Raw genomic sequence first — 21,093 nt, 5'->3', positions numbered from 1 at the left:
GTCATCTCTGCACCGTCATCAGCAGGCAGGTCAAGTGCAGAGGAGATGGGGCTGGACCCACCAACGATGATGACTGAGGCAATGACAGCGAGGTGCCTGGTGGAGGCGGTCCAACCAGAACAGCTGGTTGTGGCAATGGGCCAGAGGCCAGAGACAGTCTGGAGTCCTGCGCCAGGAAGCTAGAAACTCAGGGCGCCGCATGTGGAGGGGGCAGCCAGTGGAACAGGGACACCTTTATAGCAGGTGAAGATGGGCTCTAGGTGGACGGAGGTGGAGCGGGCTGTGGTGACAGGAGTCACACTCGTGAACCAGTAGCTTTTGGTGTTGAGCTAGTGTGCAACTGACCAAAGTGGCACACCACCCACCCTTCAACTGCAAGGACATCTCAAAGACAGCATCTACGATAGCAGACAACAATGGCTGGTATCCACTTGGGCTGGCAACAAACCCTTGCACCCTCTTCGGCAATCCTGTTGCAAATTGGTTGAACGAACCTGACGGTGGTAGATGCAGCCTAGGCTACAGAAGGTGGAGAAGCATGCTTGGCTGCCGGCTGTAAAGCAACTCAGCCAGGCTCCACTCCCCCATGGGCATGAAGTGATAGGTGTTCAGAATATGGAGAAGGGCTTCATCTGGCAAGGAATTCACAACAAACTTTTTCATTTGGGACTTGAACGTATACAGTAGTTGTTCTGACTTGCATTTGATTGAGGATGGAATGGCAGAGCCACAGCATGATGAATGCCATGATGGGAGCGCTGGTGAAGAAGGCATAGAATGTCGCACATGGTTCAGTGGTAATAACTACTCCAGTGAGAGGTCTTCTGTGGGCAACAGCAAAACACCTCCTAAACCAGAGAGGTGATACCATAAGGAAAAATAGTTGTGCCAAGGGTCCAAAACCCAACTGTGCAGTTTATCTGGTCAGCCTTGTTGAACAAACCGAACCACCTGGAGGAGAACCGGGTCGGCAGCAATGGCAGCTGCTATGCATGAGCTCATAATTGGGGAAACCTTCGACCACAGCCTGCATTTCAATATCGAGGCCCAAGCAAAGCAATCCTTCATGATCAAGGGTGGGATCAGGACCCACAGAAAGGCAGGACAAGGTGTTCACTGTGGCATATTTAGACATAGGTCACAAAAGGATTTCATAATTGTAGCAAGACAAGAACAGCGCCCAGAATGTAGGCAATGTGCTGCCTTGTCAGGTAAGGAAGTGTGAGGGTTAAACAAGGAAACCAAGGGTTTATTGTCAGTAATAAGGTGAAACTTGGAGCAAAAAAAAAATTCCCAGAGAGCAAAGGCTATGACAGGAACTTATTTTTCCAGCTGAGAGTAACACTAGTAACACTGCTCAGGTGGAGTGAGAGATTTAGAGGTGAAAGCAACAGGTCTTTCAGAGCCATCGGCATTTCAGTGCATTAGAACATACTGAGGCTGTACTGTGAGGCATCAGTTACCAGAACTATGTGCTGGTGCAGAGAGACCATAGTTAAACAAGAGTCCAAGAGTAGTTTGGATTTCAATATTTGAAAACTGCATTCAAAATCCAGGCTCCAGAAAAAAAGTACATTTTTATGCAACAAGGCATGCCATAGATGGGCCAATGTGGCTGCTCCAGGCAGGAATTTGTGGTAGTAGGCTATCTCGCCTAGGAAGGCCTGTAGCTCCTTCACGAATGAGGGGCAAGACAGAGACATAATAGTGGAGATGTCTGGCAAAGGGCAAAACAGAACCTGCAAGACCTCAAATCCCAAATAAACAATAGAAGGGTGAAAAAACTGAGATTTTGTGAAGTTACAACGTAACCTTGCAGACTGTAAGGCAGAAAACAAAGTGCACAATTTTTTCAAGTGGTCAGCTGTGGAGAAGCCTAGGACAACAATATTATTCAGATAATTAATGCAACCCTGGACAGGCACAGTCAATTAAACAAGGCCAAGCTGTGAATTTCAAAGAAATATGAACAGAAAAATTGGTAGCATACCTTCCAAAAAAAATCCAAAAACTCCTCACATAGTGTTTCCAATTGAGAATACGGTACCTGATCATACCCAAGGTGAGCTGCGTTGATGACAGTAAATCCAAATACCTGGAACATGGCCATCCCAAACAAGTTCCGAGCCAAGTCATCTTCCATTCTTTTTGTATTTCCTTCCTGATCCAGCAAAGATTCAGAACTCGTAAGGTAGTTTGTTTTAAAACCTACTGAAGAGTATTTTATCAGATCACGATTTACATCATCCCTTCATATTGCCTTTTTTATCGTATATCTGAGAACATGCTATAGTTCTTTGTATTCACTGTGATCTGGATTTGGTTCAAAGATTTCCTCATTTTATATATTTCTTTCATCAGTCCATATTTTTTGTAATACTGAAGACAGTCCTTGTCAGTTTACAAATTTCTCAGTTAACTTTCAGAGAATCAAACATCATGAAAACTAACTCTTAAAACTGATAAGAAATTCTGGAAAACTACAAGCTTTATTTAAGACAGAATACTTTTCGGTTGCTAGCCTATTTGAAAGTGTTTGTGGCTTGAACTGCTGCAGAAAATATTTGTGCCAGCTAAAGATGCCCTTTCAGAGCCTGATTGTACCTGTTGACAACACCAAATCTGACACAGACTGTGAACCCACACTGAGAGCCAGCTAACTACAAGAAGCTGAGTAAGGCTAGGCAGAAAGGAAAAGACCTTCCACAAAGATAAAAAATAACAGAAAGATTAACCTTTCCCAAATGTAGATGGAAATGACCAATATAAATAGCATTTGCAACATTTACACACTCACACATCTGTAGTTTAGATACCTGTGGTCACAGTTGTAATGCTAAGTGAAATACCAGTAACAGTGAGTGCACACATTGATTTTATACAATTTAAATTGACATGGTCAAATTTGTGAGAATTAGTTGCTAATATGGCTCTTAAATCAATTACATGACACAAGTACTTTGCATATTTTTGGACAAATACTTTTCAAACGATGTATTTCTCTAAATTGCAATTCTTGGGAGCTGTGTTAAAGGCATGTACCTAGCCTTGATGTAAAAAGGAACTTCTGTTTTACATTATTATATTGCAACATTTTATGTGTTTTATTCAAACAATAAAAAATTAAATAATGATGTGAAACAAGTCATGCTGCTACTCACCATTGACAGGAGGCTCGTAGCAACAGACGGGCATATTTAAAAGTAGGCTGTTGGAAAATATCATCTTTCAGACAAATCCGTTATCAGCTGTCTCTGTCTGTCACTCTCTCTCTCTCTCTCTCTCTCTCTCTCTCTCTCTCTCTCTCTCATGCACACGCACATGCAAATAACAAGAAGTTGTAACTTGGTGTGTGTGTGTGTTTTGTGGATGTATTAACAGCTAATACTGTTCAACAGTCTGCTTTTAAATGCGTCACTCAGTGCCTCCTCTATATGGTGAGCAGCAATTGTAAACGATCAAACCTATTCAAAAAGCCTGCCAAACCAAGGCAGCAGGGGAAATGTTGCAGCTGTGTCAGTCTAATCTGGATGATTTCCGGAACTGCATAATCACCATGGATCAGTGCTCAGCTTATAACTATGGGCCCTAAGACAAAGGATCTAATTAAGCAAAAGGAACATGCAGAGACACCACTGCCAAAAAATGGGAAGACCCAACCAACTACTGGCAAAGTGATCCTGTGATGTTCGCAAGGGGGCAAATCTTCACAGAAGCTTAAGATCAAAATCTCCTGACAAGGTCACAGGAGACTGTCAAAATGAAGTATAGTGGGAAGCTGCCCAAGGCATTGTTTTTGCTTCAGGACCACTTCTGTTAATGGTTTAAAGAGTAATTTCATCAAATTTCCATATATACTTTGTTCAGTGAATGTCTAATCTGTAGTTGTAAGATATTTTGTGTGTGTGTGTGTGTGTGTGTGTGTGTGTGTGTGTGTGTGTGTGTGTTGGTGTGTGGGTGCTCATGCATGCTTTTATAGCTTGAACAGCTCAGTCTTACCATACATTAACTGAATATATTTGGTATTTTGAAAAATACAGATATGCCTTCCCTCTTTGGATTTTCTTTGCAACTAATGCCAAGTCAGGTTTGTGCCAATAATTTGTTGTTTTCTGGTATCCCTTATAAATGCAAGAGAGGAATTTTAGTATAATTTCAATCATTCCAATCATAATTTTATAATGTATTGTGTTAGGCACTGCTGTGATATGAATGTTTCTGTTACAGAATCAAAAATGGAAAAACAAGGATGGAATGTAACAATATAATGAAAAGGATAGTTGCTACTCACCATATAGCAGAGATGTTGAGTCGCAGAAAGGCACAACAAAAAGTCCAACTGCCAGAGGCTGTGGTCGTGTGTGTGTGTGTGTGTGTGTGTGTGTGTTGTCTAATTTTGACAAAGGCCTTGTTGGCTGAAAGCTAATTGTGTGAGTGTCTTTTGTTGTGCCTTTCTGCGACTCAGCACCTCCACTATATGGTGAGTAACAACTATCATTTTCATTATAGTGTTTCTGTTACCATGCATAAGAGCGTATTTGAGTGGGGAAGTGAGTTTTTAACAAAGATGTTAACTTATTTCATCTTATCACTTCTTTCACAATGCTTTCTATTACAAGTAATGTTAAGCACAATATTCGAAGCTCTAAATGTAATCATTATCACATCAAAATATGAGGGCATGCTGAAAAGAAAAGCCTCTGAACTTTTTTGTGAAAACCCCTAAAGCTTTTTAACAAAAACAAATGGTATTAATATTTTAAATCTCTATTCTTCATATCTACATATCAGCAGTCCTCTGCCACTAGAGGCATCTGAATTGTGGCATGTAACATGGTGGTGTGTAACATAATTATGTTGATGTTTGAGAAATAGCATGCTGTTTTCAAATTTCGAATTTGAAGAGTTTGTCCACATCTGGTCCACCCTCTCCTTCAGCATGACATTGCAAGACCACACAAGAGTGCTGTGACATTTTTCGTTCACTGTCATCAGTTATCCTCCATATAGTCCCAACTTGGCCCCACCTGATTTTCATCTGTTCCCAAATGTAATGAACTGCTTTGAGGACTTCACTTCAGTTGTAATGAAGTGGTACAAACAGAGGTAAGGTTCTGGTTCCAGCAACAGAGTAAAAAATTCTATAGTTACAGTGTCAGCAAAAGAGTCTCTCTTTGTGAAAAACGTGTACATTGCCGGGATCACTATGTTGAGAAATAAATGTGTAGACATGATGAACAAAGATGTACAAGGTTAATATCATTTGTTTCATTTAAAAATCTTTAAGAGTTTTCACATAAAAAATTTGGAGGCATTACTTTTCAGCATCCCCTCGTATTAAAGTTTTATAGTTGACTTGTGTTCAAACTAAGCAAATCCTTCTTTGTTTCTATTTCCCAGGCAATAAATGGAACACTTAGTGGAGATGGGTGCTACCCACCTCAGCATGTGCCTGATGTTTTCCTGATGTCTATTATTTTATTTTTTGGGACATTCATTTTGTCAGTACAAATGAAAGATTTTAAGAATGCTCTTTTCTTCCCATCATTCGTAAGTATGTTACTATTTTACTATCTTATTTAAGGCATGGCTTTACAGAGGCATTATTATGCATCATTATAATCTTTTAGCGAGTGGTTAGATTCGTGCGTAGTGTTAGCAATTATACACTGCCAAGGGTATAAATGAATTCTGTAGAAGTGGTGCTAAAAACTACAGAAAGGTTCTTCCTCCCTGACCAGCACTGGTTAAATGATTGCTTTGGTTTTAAAGTATAGGCCCTATTTCTCATTCAAAACACTTCTATCTCTAAAGCAATGGAAGCACCACAACTCTTTACAGAGTAAGAGGATCAAGCAGTGATGCAGAGTTTCAAAGGTCTGGAAAAATATTTTTGTGGTAGTAAAGGCAGAAACTGATCTTTTATTGATAAATAACCATTCTTACAGTTGTATTTAATTGAGGCAAACAAAAGACAATGACTGACAGTGAGTCAAGACTCAAGAAGCTCTTACAGTACTAACATCTCAATACTCCGAGTTGTATATGGAATAAACTAGGCATGTTTTGTTGTTATAACTAATTTTATTTTAAGTCATTCTCAACTTGTATCAGGCTGCCACGTATAAGTATGCCAATGTTACTGCTACAGTTAATTCGATTTATGAATAATACAAGGCAGGTAAATTTCCATAGCTGTGATCTGCGGTTACTCATGTTGTGACGCACTGCAGCAGTGTAACTAGGTGCCTCATCGACTGAATATCAGTGGTGAAATGTACAATTAATGTAGTTCTCCCTTTCTCTGTCTTACGTTTAGTATACTGCTTTACAAATTACAGCCCAAATTAAAAACCTGGACCCAACAAATGAAGAGCTGAACACAAACAAGTGTTTCAACCACTGATTTTTCACGGGAACAGGATAAATAAAACTTTGATGAAGCTCAAGAACAGTGGAGAGAAAACAATGACATAACAATGCAAACCTAGAGAGAGAACTGCATACAGAGTACATGAAATTCATAAATCAGCCTGTACTCAGCTGCTTAAGATATTATTGCTCTCTGAAATAATGCAGAGAGAGAATTGAATGTAATTGGATAGATAAAAATAAAAACTGTAGATTTAGGAAAAGAGGTACAGTTCGTAAAAGTCACACGGAACCCTGGGTCAGGGGAGACTTATCAGATGGGACAAGAAGAAAAGAATGATTGCTGGGGACTTCACCATATGAGATTTGAAAACCTGAGAGCTGAAAGGTGGGAAACAGGGTAATATTCAAGACAGATATTACTGCTTAAACATCGAGCACGAGTTAATAAGAATGAAAAGCTAAGTACATTGTATGTAACAGAGGTTGGAGGGGGGGATGGTGAAAAATAAACAGGTCACAAAATGAAAGATGTAGAAAACAAATGAAATGAAGAAAGGAAAGGAGTAGTTACTGTGAGGAAATGATGAGATGGGAGGAATTAACACCAATTAAGGCCATGTGGCTGGCGAGAACCAAGGACATGTTGTAGCACTAGTTCTCACCTGTGGAGTGCTTAGAAACTGAGGTCATGATTATCAAGTTGTAGAGCATGCTCTGCAACAGGATATTATGTGTTGCCAGTATACACCCCCTGCCTATGCCCATTCAGCCTGACTGACAACTGGGTGGCAGTCATGGCGATGTAAAAGCTCGAATAGTGTTTATATAACAGCTAGTATATGAAGTGTCATTTCAAGGGGCTCTCCCTCTGGTAGTATATGTTTTGCCAGTTACAGGGCTGTTATAGATGGTGGTAGGAGGGCACAAAGGCCAGGTCTTGCAGCGGGGTTGGTCACAGCGGTAGGAGCCATAGGGTAGGGAGGTGGGTGCAGAATGATCATAGGGTCTGACAAGGTTATTGCAGAGAGTGGGAGGGCAACTAAAAGCTATTCTAGTTGTGGTGGGTAAAATCTCAGACAGAATGGATCTCATTTCAGGGCATGATTGTAGGAAGTCATGGCCTTGTCGAAGCCTAGTGCAAAAGCAGATTTCCTGGGCCATCACATCCAATCTTGTCACTGCTGATCCCTTTGAAAAACAACTTCAGAGCACACCACTTATCCTGGCCTTGAATGTATTAATCACCTACTTCGACAAGGCCATGACTTCCTAAAATAATGCCCTTGAAAAGAGATCCATTTTGTCTGAGATTTTGCCCACCTACCTAGAATAGCTTCTAATTGTCCTCCCAAACCCTGCAATATCCTTGTTAGACCCTAATCCTCCTATGCACCCATCTCCCTACCCTATGGCTCGTACCCCTGCGGTTGTCCCCACTGCAATACTTGCCCTATGCACCCTCCTACCACCACCTATAACAGCCCTGTAACTGGCAAAACATATACTATCAAAGGGAGAGCCATATACCAGCTGTTATGTAAACACTGTTCAGCCTTTTACATTGTGATGACTACCATCAAATTATCAGTTAGGATGAATGGGCATAGGCAGAGGGTGTATACCAGCAACACACACTATCCTGTTGCAGAGAATGACAGTCATGACATCAGTGCCTGTTTCATTACATGTGCCATCTGGATTCTTCTTCCAGACACCAGTTTCTCATATCTCTGCTGGTGGGAACTAATGCTACAACATGTCCTTGGTTCTTGCCACCCACCTGGCCTTAATTTGCATTAATTCCTTCCATCTCAGCATTTCTTCTCAGTAACTACTCCTTTCTTCACTCTATTTTAGTTTTCTACATCTTTCATTTTGTGACCTGTCTATTTTTTGCTGTCCCCCCTCCCACCTCTGTTACATACAGTCCACTTCTCTTTTCACTCTCATTAGCTCATGCACGGTGTTTAAGCAGTAATATCTGCCTCGCATATTACCCTGTCTTCCACCTTTAAGGTCTCAAGTTTTCAGCTCTCATCCAGTGCAGTCACCAACAATCGATCTTTCCTTCTGATCTTGTCTGGTAAGTCTCCCTTTAGCTGGGGTTCTGGGCCACTTCTCAGTATTGTATCCCTTTTCCTAAACCTCTCCAGTCCTTTTCCTGTGTGTGTGTGTGTGTGTGTGTGTGTGTGTGTGTGTGTGTGTGTTTTTTTTCTAACGTCAAGAGACAGTGTGGTATTGAGTTGCAAAGCTCACAAGTCTCTCAAATCAGTGAACTTGCACGTTATGTGTAGCCGATCCCTCTTCTCTCGGTAATCAGCTACATCGATCTCCCCCAAAAACTTCTTCTCCGAAGACTATGGCTGGTTGAAGGAATTTATTAAACTACTTCTCTATTCTTGAAATAATTTGGGTACTCGTTGAATACTTTTCAGTTCAATCACATTACATTTCCAACTTTCACAAACGATAACTTCTGCAAGCTAACTTATTCCTTTAACATTAGACTCATTTACACATATTCAAATAGCATACATGTGTCTTGCTTCGTTCATAGCACAGAATACCACACACCATTTTCTTGTTCGTCTCTACCCGTGCATGGAAACTCTGTGGGCCATACAGCAGGTACTTGTCTGCTGCGGCCTCCGGGTCCATCTTTTTCTCGTAACTGGTTTTTGACCTGCACATATAAATAGGCAATGCGCAATAGGGCGTATTCATTTCTCCCACTCACCTCTAAAATATCGAGTGTTCAAGATGGTGGAAGGCTGAGTGATTCTAGAATTTACTCTGAAATTCTCGAAGCACTACATATTCCTCCTCTTAAATCAAACACGTGATATTTTATACACACATGTAAATTTATATCACATACTGTTCTAACAGTATACATACCAACATAGATCTTTGTACTTGTTTAGAATAAACTCTAGCTAATCTTTAATATATTCTACTTTCACTCTATTTTGACATCAAACTCGAATATTCAATGGTGACCTGGCAAGTTTTCCTAATATTTAGGATTCATTAGGACTCTGTCTCAGTTTCCAATCACAAACTCCAGGAGTTCACAACATTTGAGTACTTTATTCTTTATTCTAATTCTTTATACTGCTTATTTATTATGCAATGGTCTTATTATTTATAGACCTATTATAGTCTGGAGGAACTCTGGGCAAAATAAAAGTGTTCCCATTGATATTTACTATCAAAAACAGTCTTGATCGTAATTTATTTATTACGGTGACCGGTTTCAACCACTACTGTGGTCATCTTCAGACCAATGAGTAAGAACCTCCTTCTGGTGGTCAATCACTACTTCCTATTGACACTCGTAAAACATAATAATGCTAGTGAGGTGTAGAATTCAAACTTACCAGAATAATTTCAACAAAATTTTGTGGCTTTTGTCACGATACTACCCTTTCCCCTCTAGAAACAGTACCTATACCTCACATATGGGTCAATCCTATGAGTACGCTTTCTCCTTCTGGTTTGGTAGGTATGCCCTATTTTTAATTCCTATTTTCCTGTGGTACAGGTCAGTCCCCTTCTTGGTGCCCCTGTCCGCACAGTATAGGTCAGCCGTTCTTAGGCCTGCCTATCTGCCCTTTTTGTCCAGTACTTGCTGGGTGCCCCCCCCCCCCCCCCCCCCCCTTATCCTTCTTGAGTAGGCCTCATGGTTCATTGCCATAGAATACACCTTTGTGTACACTATAATTAAATATTACCTGGTAAAATTAAAATCTACTTCACACTTCACGCTCACTTTCTCATACTCCTCTCTTATACCCTAGAGTCCTCCAGTACTCATCCACTTCTACGTTTCCAGTATCTGCTTCATGCCTACATACATTATTCAATATATAATATGCTTACTTAGGTTATAAGAGTCCCACTATCCTACAAGTCATCAGAATATTTGTTAGACGGACCTCTCTGGCTTATGTTCTCTTTCCTTATTCATGCTTCCTACTTAGGTATATTCAATGTAAAATTATCATAGTTTTTATATCCTTATGTACCTATGTGATATAGAATTGTCATTGTTTTTATAGATATATTTCCTTTTTATACATATTAATAAATAGCTACATCATAGGTTTTACAAGTAACTAGGCGATGTATTTCCTATATATACATATTAATAAATATCAACATGATAGTTTTTCCAAGTAACTAGGTGATATAGAACCATCACAATAATCAACCTTAATTGCATATTTCTCCATGTGCACATTCTTTCCCCCTACAACACTTGACGGTTCTCACATCCTTTTAATCTGTACTTTCATTGTTTGCATATTCGTGTTATGGTGTGTGTATGTGGAAGTGTGTTTGTTTAAACTGATTCTTCAGCCTACTTGCATGAAATAAGTTGAAGGTTATTGGAAACTATATAAAATAAGAAGGACTTCAGCGATAGAAGTATATGCATATGGAAAGAGGGAAAGATAGACCAGTACTCAGATGAGAAGTAAGAAAGGAAAAAGTAGAAGTGGTTGCTAAGATTGAAGAAGAGAAAGAAAATAGCCCCAAAGACAGGAAACCCTTCCACTAATACAAACCCTCCCATCCACTTCATGTCTCATAACAGGTATAAAAAGTTCTATAAAAATAGAAAATTATACACTATGATAACATAGTTGTTTAGTCATTCAGTTTATACTATTCTTTTATACACACATAAAATCCTCTATTCAGTTTATGTCATCTCGACATCACTCAGTTTAAAAAATATCATCATATTATACTTTCCACTAATATAACATTCTATTCGTTTCACTTCAGGTCTAGTGATCATTGTTCATCTGTGATTCTCTTAAATTGGTCTCAATCTTGTAGTCATATACAGTTTCCTACATACTAAAATTACAGAATAGTTTAAGAAATCAAGAATAGATTACTGAATAGTTTAAGATTTGAAAGGAATTCGGTGCAGGAAAAATAGTACAGAAGAAACACCGAAAACAACTAGGGATCCGATGATTGTCGCTCCACTCGTTAACACAGAACGTTAACGTCCCTGGGAGACTGATGTGACTCCATCCAGATCTCAGCTCACTTGAGCAAGTGCAAACCAGTACTTCTCATTAAATTTTGTGTGAAAGTCTCCCAACAGTAAAACAATCACCACTTTACTGGGTAACACAACATCAAGTAAAGTTATTCTGTTTTCTATTCTATCCTGGATAAGTTTGAATTCTTTCCATAAATTATCTATGCCTCTCTTAGTATCGTGAAGTTCTGAAGCTAAATTTGAAGAAACGTTGTCGGAGGTCACTCTTGTAGCAACTGTTCTGTCTATCATCTCTTCGACTTGTTCCTCCAGATTACTGGTACTTATTATGTCTTAAGTGGCTAGTTTATCTTTAAAATTCCTTTCCACGGTATCAACTCTAGTGTCGACACCTGCAATTTGCGATTGGACTGTAGAAATTAGTTTGTCCTGCTTTACAACATTTTCCCTTAAAGTGTGTAACCTTTGTTTTACAGCATCAAATGTAACATTACATACACTTTTAAATGATCATAGTTTTTCGCTCAGTTCAGACTCTACACCGTTACATTTATCTTCATCATCAAATTCTAGTTTCTTTGCCAAATCCTGAAATTGGTTACTCTGTTTCTGACTAAAGTCAGTGAACAGCTGATTGACATGACTATTTAAAAAGCTACTTAATTCACCTTTCAAATCTATATTAAAATTTTCCACTGTAGTGGTTGAAATATCAAATTCAGTCTTCAAATTTCCCATACATTCATGCAATTGGCTAAATTCCTTATTTTGTTCATCTACTTTTGCACTTAGCAATCCTAAAGTCTTATTCTCAACGTCCAATTGATTATTTACCTGAATATTCACTGTGTCTATTTCTCTACTTAAATTAGCACTCTGTGCATCTAACTTTTCACTTAAAGTTACACTTTGTGCTTCTAGTTTTTCACTTAAATTCACACTGCATTCATCTCTCAAGGAAGCATTTTGAGCATTTAAATTTTTACTTAGAGTAGTAATTTGAGCATTTGACTCTGTTCTTACTGAGTCTAACTTTAGACTTAGTTCTTTGATTAAATTTGCTACTTCAGCCCAGTCTGGCATTTCCTTATTCACTGTCATAGCCATGGCTGGTTCTGCTAGTTGCTGTTCTTGATGCTTTATTGATTTTAGACGTAGTAATCATCTAAAAGAAAATTCACCACAGATTACAATAACTACACTAACAGTTTAACATTCAACAGTTCCTTCTACTTTACCAAACAGTTATTGTTTTTGCTCACCCCCGTGGAGTAAAAGCTGTGTTGGTTAGTAGATATGTAATCAACATTGGTGGACAGCACTGGCGCTGGCAGCGTCGAATGTTGGTTTCAGTGTTTTCGTCGGCAAGCAGACGCGGAGTCAGCACCGGTGAGCAGTAGCTGATGCAGTCGGCGTCGGTGGCTGGTTACTGTGTCGGTGTCAGTGCGATGTACATGTGTGAAAACTGCTTACTGTCCACACCCAATCTTCTTAGTCGAAAAGTTGAGGTCTTCTCTCTGTTTTTTTTTTTTTCTGCTGCTACTTTCTCAAGTCTTTTACTGTGTTGCACTCACAGCTTTCTTCCATTGGTTTATTGGACTCAATACAATTACTGGAAATAGTTCTCATGTCTTGTTAGACCCGATTGCTATGGCAGCACGTAATATTTTCTTCCTATTTCTGTCTTGAAATTCCCTTTTTCTTCAGGTCCTGCACATGGGTCGCCATGTTCTAAAGTTTTTTGGATGACAAGAGACAATGTGGTATTGAGTTGCAGGCTCACATGTCTCTCAAATCGGTTAACTTGCATGTTGTGTGTAGCCGATCCTCTTCTCTTTGTAGTCAGCAATGTCGATCTCCCCAAAAGCTCCTCCTCTGAAGACTATGGCTGATTAAAGGAATTTATTAAACTACTTCTCTGTTCTTGAAATAATTTCAGTACTTGTAGAATACTTTTCAGTTCAATCACTTTATATTTTCAACTTTCACAGATGATAACTTCTGCAAGCTAACTTATTCCTTTAACATTAGACTCATTTACACATATTCAAATAGCAAACATGTGTCTTGCTTCGTTCATGGCCAAGACATGAAGTAATCAAAAGTTTCTAGTCTCAAGCAAGTCCAGCACATGAATGAACATAGAAATCTCTATTCAATTGTTCATTAGTCTTTTTACAACTAACACAGACGCTAAAGAGCACAGAATGCTACATAAACTTTTCTTGCTCTTCTGAACCCGTGCACGGAAACTCTGTGGGCTGTACAGCAGATACTTGTCTGCCGCCGTTTGGCTACCGGGTCCATCTTTTTCTCATAACTCTTTTTTGACCTGCACATACAAATAGGCAAGGCGATTTAGGGCATATTCATTTCTCCCACTCACCTCTAAAATATCAGGTGTTCGAAACAGTGGAACAGTGGAAGGTCGAGTGGTTCTAGAATTTGCTCCAAAATTCTCGAAGCTCTACAGAGAGAGAGAGAGAGAGAGAGAGAGAGAGTGTGTGTGTGTGTGTGTGTGTGTGTGTGTGTGTGTGTATTTGTGTGTGTGTGTGTGTGTTCTCCTCCATCACTTGGTGAGTAGATTTTTTTGATCTATCCAATAGTGTCAAAAACTGATTATTTTCATTGTTATAGAAAAGAGAATTTTTACATAAAATAAAATTATTTTTGACAAAATGTATAAGTCAACATATACAAGCAAAACATATACACATGTCACATTATTTGTTACAAACACTCCTACTTCAATAAAGTTTTGTTAAATTGTAGTTGCACTGTTTCAATTGTTATCATCACAAAATATTTCACCTCTTTCTTTTGTTGCCCTCAGACAAACAGTAGGTTGCAGACAGTGATTGAAACCCTTTCTCAGGTATCTGTATTGAAGAATTACTCAAAAGTGTACACCCCCTGCGAGTTCGGGGGTTAGAATAGACCCAAGGTATTCCTGCCTGTTGTAAAGAGGTGACTAAAAGGAGTCTCACCCGTTTCGGCCCTATAGTTCAGGTCCAATTTTCTGGTTTGACTTGCCTCTTTCCAAATTCAACAGAAGTGTGGGCTATATGGGGAAGGATGCCTTACATGGTGCATGAGTTACCCATAGTGACCTTAGATTCCAACTCCTGAACCTCTTTTCATCATGGGTTAGCATCTCCACTTGCACTTCGACTATTTGAGCGAGGACACTTTCCGGGGCATGTCATTTTCTTCCATTGTCTCCTGTCTTCTTTCAGCCCCATGACAATGTTGTATTTCTCTGCACCCTATGTCCAGCACAGTAGCCAGTCCCTTGTGGTGAGGCCTTCATGTACCCATTTGGTGGTAGCCCCTTGACATCACAGAGATCACACTGCTGATGGCCCACAACAAAGTGGACTAAGTCATCTTGTGCTGGGGACCAAATGGCCCCAGCAGTTCCCAAGAAAGGAATTCTCCATGTGCGCCCCCTCCCACCTGTGGGAATTGTGGTCAGCATCACTCCCCTGCTTGCCGGACTGCCTGGTACTCCAAAAGAAGTGCAAAATTATGGAGTACAAGACTCTGGACAGGCTATCTTACTGCAAGGCTAAACCCAAATATGAATAACTAAACTCTGTTCCCATGCTATCTAAATATGCTGCCACCGTGACAGTGTCGCCATCGATGACGCCGTTGCACCCATCCTGTAAGGTTGCTCCAGTGGGCCCTCATGGCCACCCAACTTCACCACCATCCAGTGGGCAGGGGCACATCATCTTCTTCTGTTGCTCCCAGAGCTTCTAGTTTGGGAGCATTGCCCCCCAAAATGCCAGGGATATCAGTCCCCCCCCAGCCGTAGAAAAGCAATGACCACATCTGGCTCCTGTTATGTGGGACTCTACCTTCTACACCCCCTCCTCCCCCCAGTGGTCCAGTGGACACCAGCCAGTGGTTTAAATAGCCACTGGCTGTTGGTAGAAGTGGCAAGAGGGCAAAACTTCAAAGAAGTAGTCCATGAAGAAACGGGAGCCTCCAGTGGCCCCCACACCAGCACTCCCCTATGGCTCTGTGTCACAGGACAAGGTGGAGATTCTGGCGTCCCCTGAGGACCTATATCTCGCTGATGCCTCGGATGCAATGGTACTGGATTCCAATGTTCAACCAGTGGTGACAGGTAATGCTGAGGCCTAATTTGCCTCCTTGGTCACTCCATGCTACACCAGACAACAGAAAGAGTCACTCTCCAGTGGAACTGAGGTAGTTTTTTCTCCCACCTGGCTTAGTTACATCAACTCTTAAGCAGTACACCTGCCTTTTTTTTTTTTTTTTTTTTTTTCCCTAGAGACCTCGTTTCCCACAGTGTGGACCCCCACCCTTCATGGCTACCGGGGTTACTACAAAAACTGTCCTGACTGTGACAGACTTCAGGTGGATTATGTGTTTTCGTCCTTACCTCTGTCTGTAGATAACCTGTGCCCCTTCAAACACCTTTAGCTGTGGCTCTCAAGGTGAGGACAATTCAGGAAATTACAATCTGTAACATTTACTTCCCTCCAGGTGGTGAAGCACCACCTCATGTTTTGGCTGCACTCATTTTGCAACTCCCCTCACATTTTCTGCTTCTGGGTGATTTTAACGCCCATAACTCTTTATGTGGTGGAACCAAGGTTAATGGCCATGGCAAAGATGTTGAGGACCTACTAATTCAACTTGACCTTTGCCTCCTAAATACAGGTACCCCCACACATTTCAGTGTGGCACATAGCACATATTCGGCCATTGATCTCTCGGTTTGCAGTCCTGTTCTTCTCCCTTCTATCCACTGGACAGCACATGATTTGGGTGGTACTGACTACTTTCCACTCTTCCTGTCCTTACTGCAGCGTCCATCATCTCGACACTTGCCCAGGTGGGTTCTGCCAAAGACTGACTGGAACACTTTCACATCCGCTACCAACATTGAGTATCTGTTGCATGCCACTGTTGATGAAGTGATTCGTGTCATCACTAATACCATTGTTGCCACAGCTGAATCAGCAATCCCTCTTTCCTCTGGTTGCCCCCAGTGGAAGTCAGTACCTTGGTGGTTGCTAGAAATTGCTGCGGCCATTAGAGACTGTAGGTGGGCCCTCCAACGTCGTAAGCACCACCCCTCCCTGGAGAACCTTATCGCCTTCAAACAACTCTGAGTGCAGGTTCACCTCCTCATCAAACAAAGGAAGCAGCAGTGTTGGAAATGCTATGTCTCCACTGTTGGAACAGGAACCTCCCCTTCCCAGGTTTGGATTAAGCTCCGCTGACTTTACGGCTATCAGAACTCAGCAGGTGTCCAGGAATTTCCAAAAATGGAGCTGTATCTTCTGATCCAGACATAACTGCAGAGCATCTTGCTGAGCATTGTGCTTGCATCTCTGTGTCGGAGAATTACCACCCTACCTTTCTCCTCCTCAAACAAAGGGTGTAGCGACAATGCCTCTGTTTTGCTCCATGCCACACTGAGCCTTACAATGCTCCCTTCAGTGAGGGGAATTTCTCAGTGCCCTTGCTGACTGTCCTGACACATTCCCCTGGCCCATATTGATCCATTCGCAAATACTGAAACATCTGTCAGCGGATTCCCAATGCCACCTCCTTGCTGTCTTCAACCGCATTTGGAGCGGTGGCGAATTCCCATCGAAATGGCCTGAAAGTGTCTTCAGTCCAGTCTTAAAGCCCAGGAAGAACCCACTAGATGTTGACAGCTATCGTCCCATCAGTCTCACCAATGTTCTTTGCAAGCTGCTTGAACGTATGGAGAGCCGGCGGTTGTGTTGGCTTCTTGAGTCTCAGGACCTTCGGCCTCCATCCCAGTTTGGTTTTCGCCAAGAACACCTCACCATCGACAGCTTCATGTACCTGGAGTCTGCCATCCGATCAGCCTTTTCCTGGCGCCAACACCTCTTTTTCGATCTCACAAAGGCCTACGATACCACTTGACGACATCACATCCTCACTACTCTGCATGAGTGGGGTCTCCAGGGCCCACTCCCAAGTTTTATACAGAACTTTTTGTCACACTGCACTTTCAGAGTTTGTGTCGGTGCTTCCCATAGTGCACCCCATATACAAGAGAATGGGATCCCGTACAGCTGTGTCCTGAGTGTCCCACTGTTTAACTGCTGTCAGTGGTCTCACATTAGCAGTAGGATTGTCAGTCTCTCCCCACCTATATACTGACGATTTTTGTATTTCATTCTTCTCCTCTCCCACTGTTGCAGATGAACACCGGCTGCAGGTAGCTATATGGAAGGCACAGTTGTGGGCTCTCACTCATGGTTTTCAGTTTTTGGCCACCAAAACTTGCATGATGCACTTCTGTCATCATCGTACTGTCCACCCCCATCCACAACTTTACCTCAATGACCAACTACTAGATGTAGTGGAGACTTACTGCTTTCTGGAACTGGTCTTTGACACCCACTTAAGTTGGCTTCCCCATCTTTGTCAGCTTAAGGAAAAGTGCTGGCAGCACCTTAATCTTATTCGATGCCTGAGCCACAACGAATGGGGTCCGGATTTTCGTACTCTGCTGCAGCTGTATCAAGCCCTCATACAGTCCCTTGTTGATTATGGGTGCGCGGTGTATGGTTCAGCAGCTCCCTTTGCACTGAATCTACTAGACCCTATCCACCACTGTGGAATTCGCCTTGCGACGGTAGCCTTCCAATCTTGCCCCGTGAACAGCCTCCTGGTGAAAGCTGGTGTTCCTCCATTGCGGCTCCGGCAGCAATTATTGCTCGCCAGTTATACCGTCCACATACACTGTTCACTTCACCATCCAAATTACCATCTTCTTTTGCCCAACATGGCGGTCCATCTCCTGCAATGGTGGCCCAGAACTGGTAATGCCTTCACCGTCCTTGTCCGGTCACTTCTTCATGAACTCCACACTTCCCCCTTACCACCTTTCCTGCAGGCCCACTTCCGTAGACCTCCATGGTCCATACCTTGGCCACAGCTTTGGCTGGACTCATTGCAACTCCCCAAAGGCTCAGTCCCACCTGAGGTCCTCCGCCGGCATTTTCTCTCTGTTCTTTCTGAGTTTGAGGGCTCAGAAATAATCTAAACAAATGGATCACTGGTTGATGTCCTTGTTGGCTTCACTTATACTCACATTGGCCATACGGAACAATGCTCCTTGCTGGATGGCTGCAGCATTTTCACTGCAGAGTTGATTCCCATCTATCGCACTGTTGAACATATCTGCACCTGCTCTGCTGAGTCCTTCGTCATTTGTAGAGATTCCTTAAGCAGCATACAAGCTCTCAACCAGTGCTTCCCTAGGCATCCTTTGGTACTGTTAATCCAGGAGTCTCTTTATGCCCTCTGCATCAGTGGAAGCTGAATGACCTTCATTTGGACCCCAGGCCATGTCGGGATATCGGGTAATGAATTTGCTGACCACCTGGCCAAACAGGCCAGCAGTAAACCATCTCTGGAGATTGGCCTACAGGAGACCAATTTGCGAGCGGTCTTCCGCCGCAAAGTCTTCGTGACCTGGGATACTGAATGGTGCACTCTGAGTACCCCAAATAAACTTTGTGCTCTCAAGGAAATGACAAATGTGTGGCGGTCATCCATGCAAGCCACTCGCAGGGAATCTGTTGTCCTTTGCCGGCTTTGCATTGGCCATATGTGGCTAACACATGGTTACCTCCTCAGTCACGAGGACCCACCTTGGTGTCGCTGTGGCTCTCTTCTGACTGTGGTCCACATCTTGCTGGACTGCCCAATATTAGCCACTCTGCGTTGGACTTTTAACCTTAGCAGCACCCCTACCTTTGGTGTTGGATGACAATGCTTCAACAGCAGATATAGTTTTACATTTTATTTGTGAGGGATTTTTTTATCGTACCATCTAAGGATAAGTATTTGGCCTGCTCTGCGAGGCCTCCACCATCCCTCCATTTTAACTCAGTCACTCTTGTGTGTGTGTGTGTGTGTGTGTGTGTGTGTGTGTGATTCCATCAAGTAGGAGAACTTTCAGGGAACAAGTCAAGGTATTCATAAACAAAAGACATCATGTGTACACTGCATTTATAATGCATTCAATACTATTCACTGATTTGGCACATCATATGACACACAAGATGCAATACACACTATTAGAAAACATTCATGACAAATATACAGTCAGAAGCCATTACAATTCAAAAGAGACCCTCTACCTTCACAACTGTGTCTAAATGAATGCATGACTGTTTGTGTATTAAATATAAAATGCTTCATCTGCAAAGAGGTTACCTGAAACTAAAAATTTTGAGAGAAATAAAAATCTTCCAGGGCACACTAAATGGCTCTGTCAATCAATGTCGTTCTCCTTTGGCTCCTCATAATGATGAACAGAACAGCTTCGACACAATCAAAACCATATAAACTGACTAGGAAAAATAAGAAAGTGTATAAGTGCTGAACAAGAGTTCAGCTAACCAACACAGAATAGCAACGGAGAAGACAGCATTGGCAAAATATGTAGATCTGTGAACGTCAGTCTTTTCCCTGCAAAGAAAAAAATCTTACACTGCCAACATGGCAGTTGAAAATTTCCACCATAACAAATAAAGTGTTGAGTTAAACTTCCAAGACAACAGCAGATGTGAATAAAAATGTCTTTGTAAAGAAGGATTGAGTGTGCCAGGATGGAGTGTAATAACAGTCTTGTTTGTTTATTATGAAGAACCACTGTTGTTTTCTTTTCCAATTTATTGATGTTGTCCATTACGTCCTCAGGAACAGGTTCAGTGCTGCTTATGATTGTGTTTTCCCCACTGATTTGCTAACTCATTGCTTGAATATTCACACCATTCTCTGTGCTTCTCTGTTACTCTATGGGTGGAATAGTGTTAAGGTTACATACTCCATGGCATTCTTATTACAGAGTTCTTTGAAAGTTTTGTATTTGCCAAATACATGTGGAGTCCACATCTGTATCTACATATATATTCTGCAAGTCACCATGCAGTGTGTGGTGGAGGGTAGTCTGTACCACTGTTATTCATTTGCTTTCCTGTTGCACTTAAAACAACTTGTAACGTCCCGCCAGTTAGTGAGTAGTTAAAAATGTTTTAAATACCTGTGAATATCTTGCCTTCGATGTCCCTCGATGACTGCATATGTGAGCTAAAATATGCTTGTTCAATAAATACAGGATACCATAATGGATTTCACTACAATGATGTAGACCACAACTGAAGTAAAGTAAGTATGTAGATTTACGCACTTCAAAACCTGTATCTTATGAGCTCATGATCAATCTTCGGTGTAATAAGTCTCATTGTTACTACTACAGCTAACCGATGGTAGCACATACTACACTGGCAATATTAAATAGTCCAGATGCAGTAATGTGATAGACATGCATGTGTGAGGTCCATTGCATTGTTCAACACTAATACTCAACAAAGGACGAATATAAAGTCACATAGCATTCTGCCTTTTTGTGATATTAAATCAAACTGTTTAACACTCCAAAATAATCCGTCACTGCACTGTTCTAATGTGATGTTTTAGACAATGTCCAATACACAAGTTGCCCTATTGTAAAGCCAAACCTGAATCATGCATCAAGAACTTATCTCAACTGTATGCACAGATCTGTCCTCTAGTGGGTCCAACACTCATCTGCCCTAACAATAGTCGAGGCTGAGTATTTATACTCTTCCTCTTATAATCATCTTCTGCTTATAATAATGCAG

The 21,093-nt window shown here is 41.4% G+C and overlaps 1 protein-coding gene across 9 annotated transcripts in view; it reads left to right on the top strand.

The window, feature by feature from the left end:
* LOC126161747 (sodium bicarbonate cotransporter 3) overlaps nt 1-21,093 on the top strand; it is a 1,146,839-nt gene that overhangs the window by 1,002,035 nt on the left and 123,711 nt on the right. For all 9 annotated transcript variants that reach the window (XM_049917795.1, XM_049917789.1, XM_049917788.1 and 6 more), the window contains one exon: nt 5,401-5,550. In XM_049917795.1, the coding sequence (XP_049773752.1) occupies nt 5,401-5,550 (150 nt within the window). The remainder of the gene's footprint in view (nt 1-5,400; nt 5,551-21,093) is intronic.

The sequence above is a fragment of the Schistocerca cancellata genome, chromosome 2, assembly GCF_023864275.1.
Source record: "Schistocerca cancellata isolate TAMUIC-IGC-003103 chromosome 2, iqSchCanc2.1, whole genome shotgun sequence".
Classification (NCBI taxonomy): Eukaryota; Metazoa; Arthropoda; class Insecta; order Orthoptera; family Acrididae; genus Schistocerca; species Schistocerca cancellata.
Note: the sequence above shows the minus strand (reverse complement) of the source record. Positions and strands in the feature narration are given on the sequence as shown.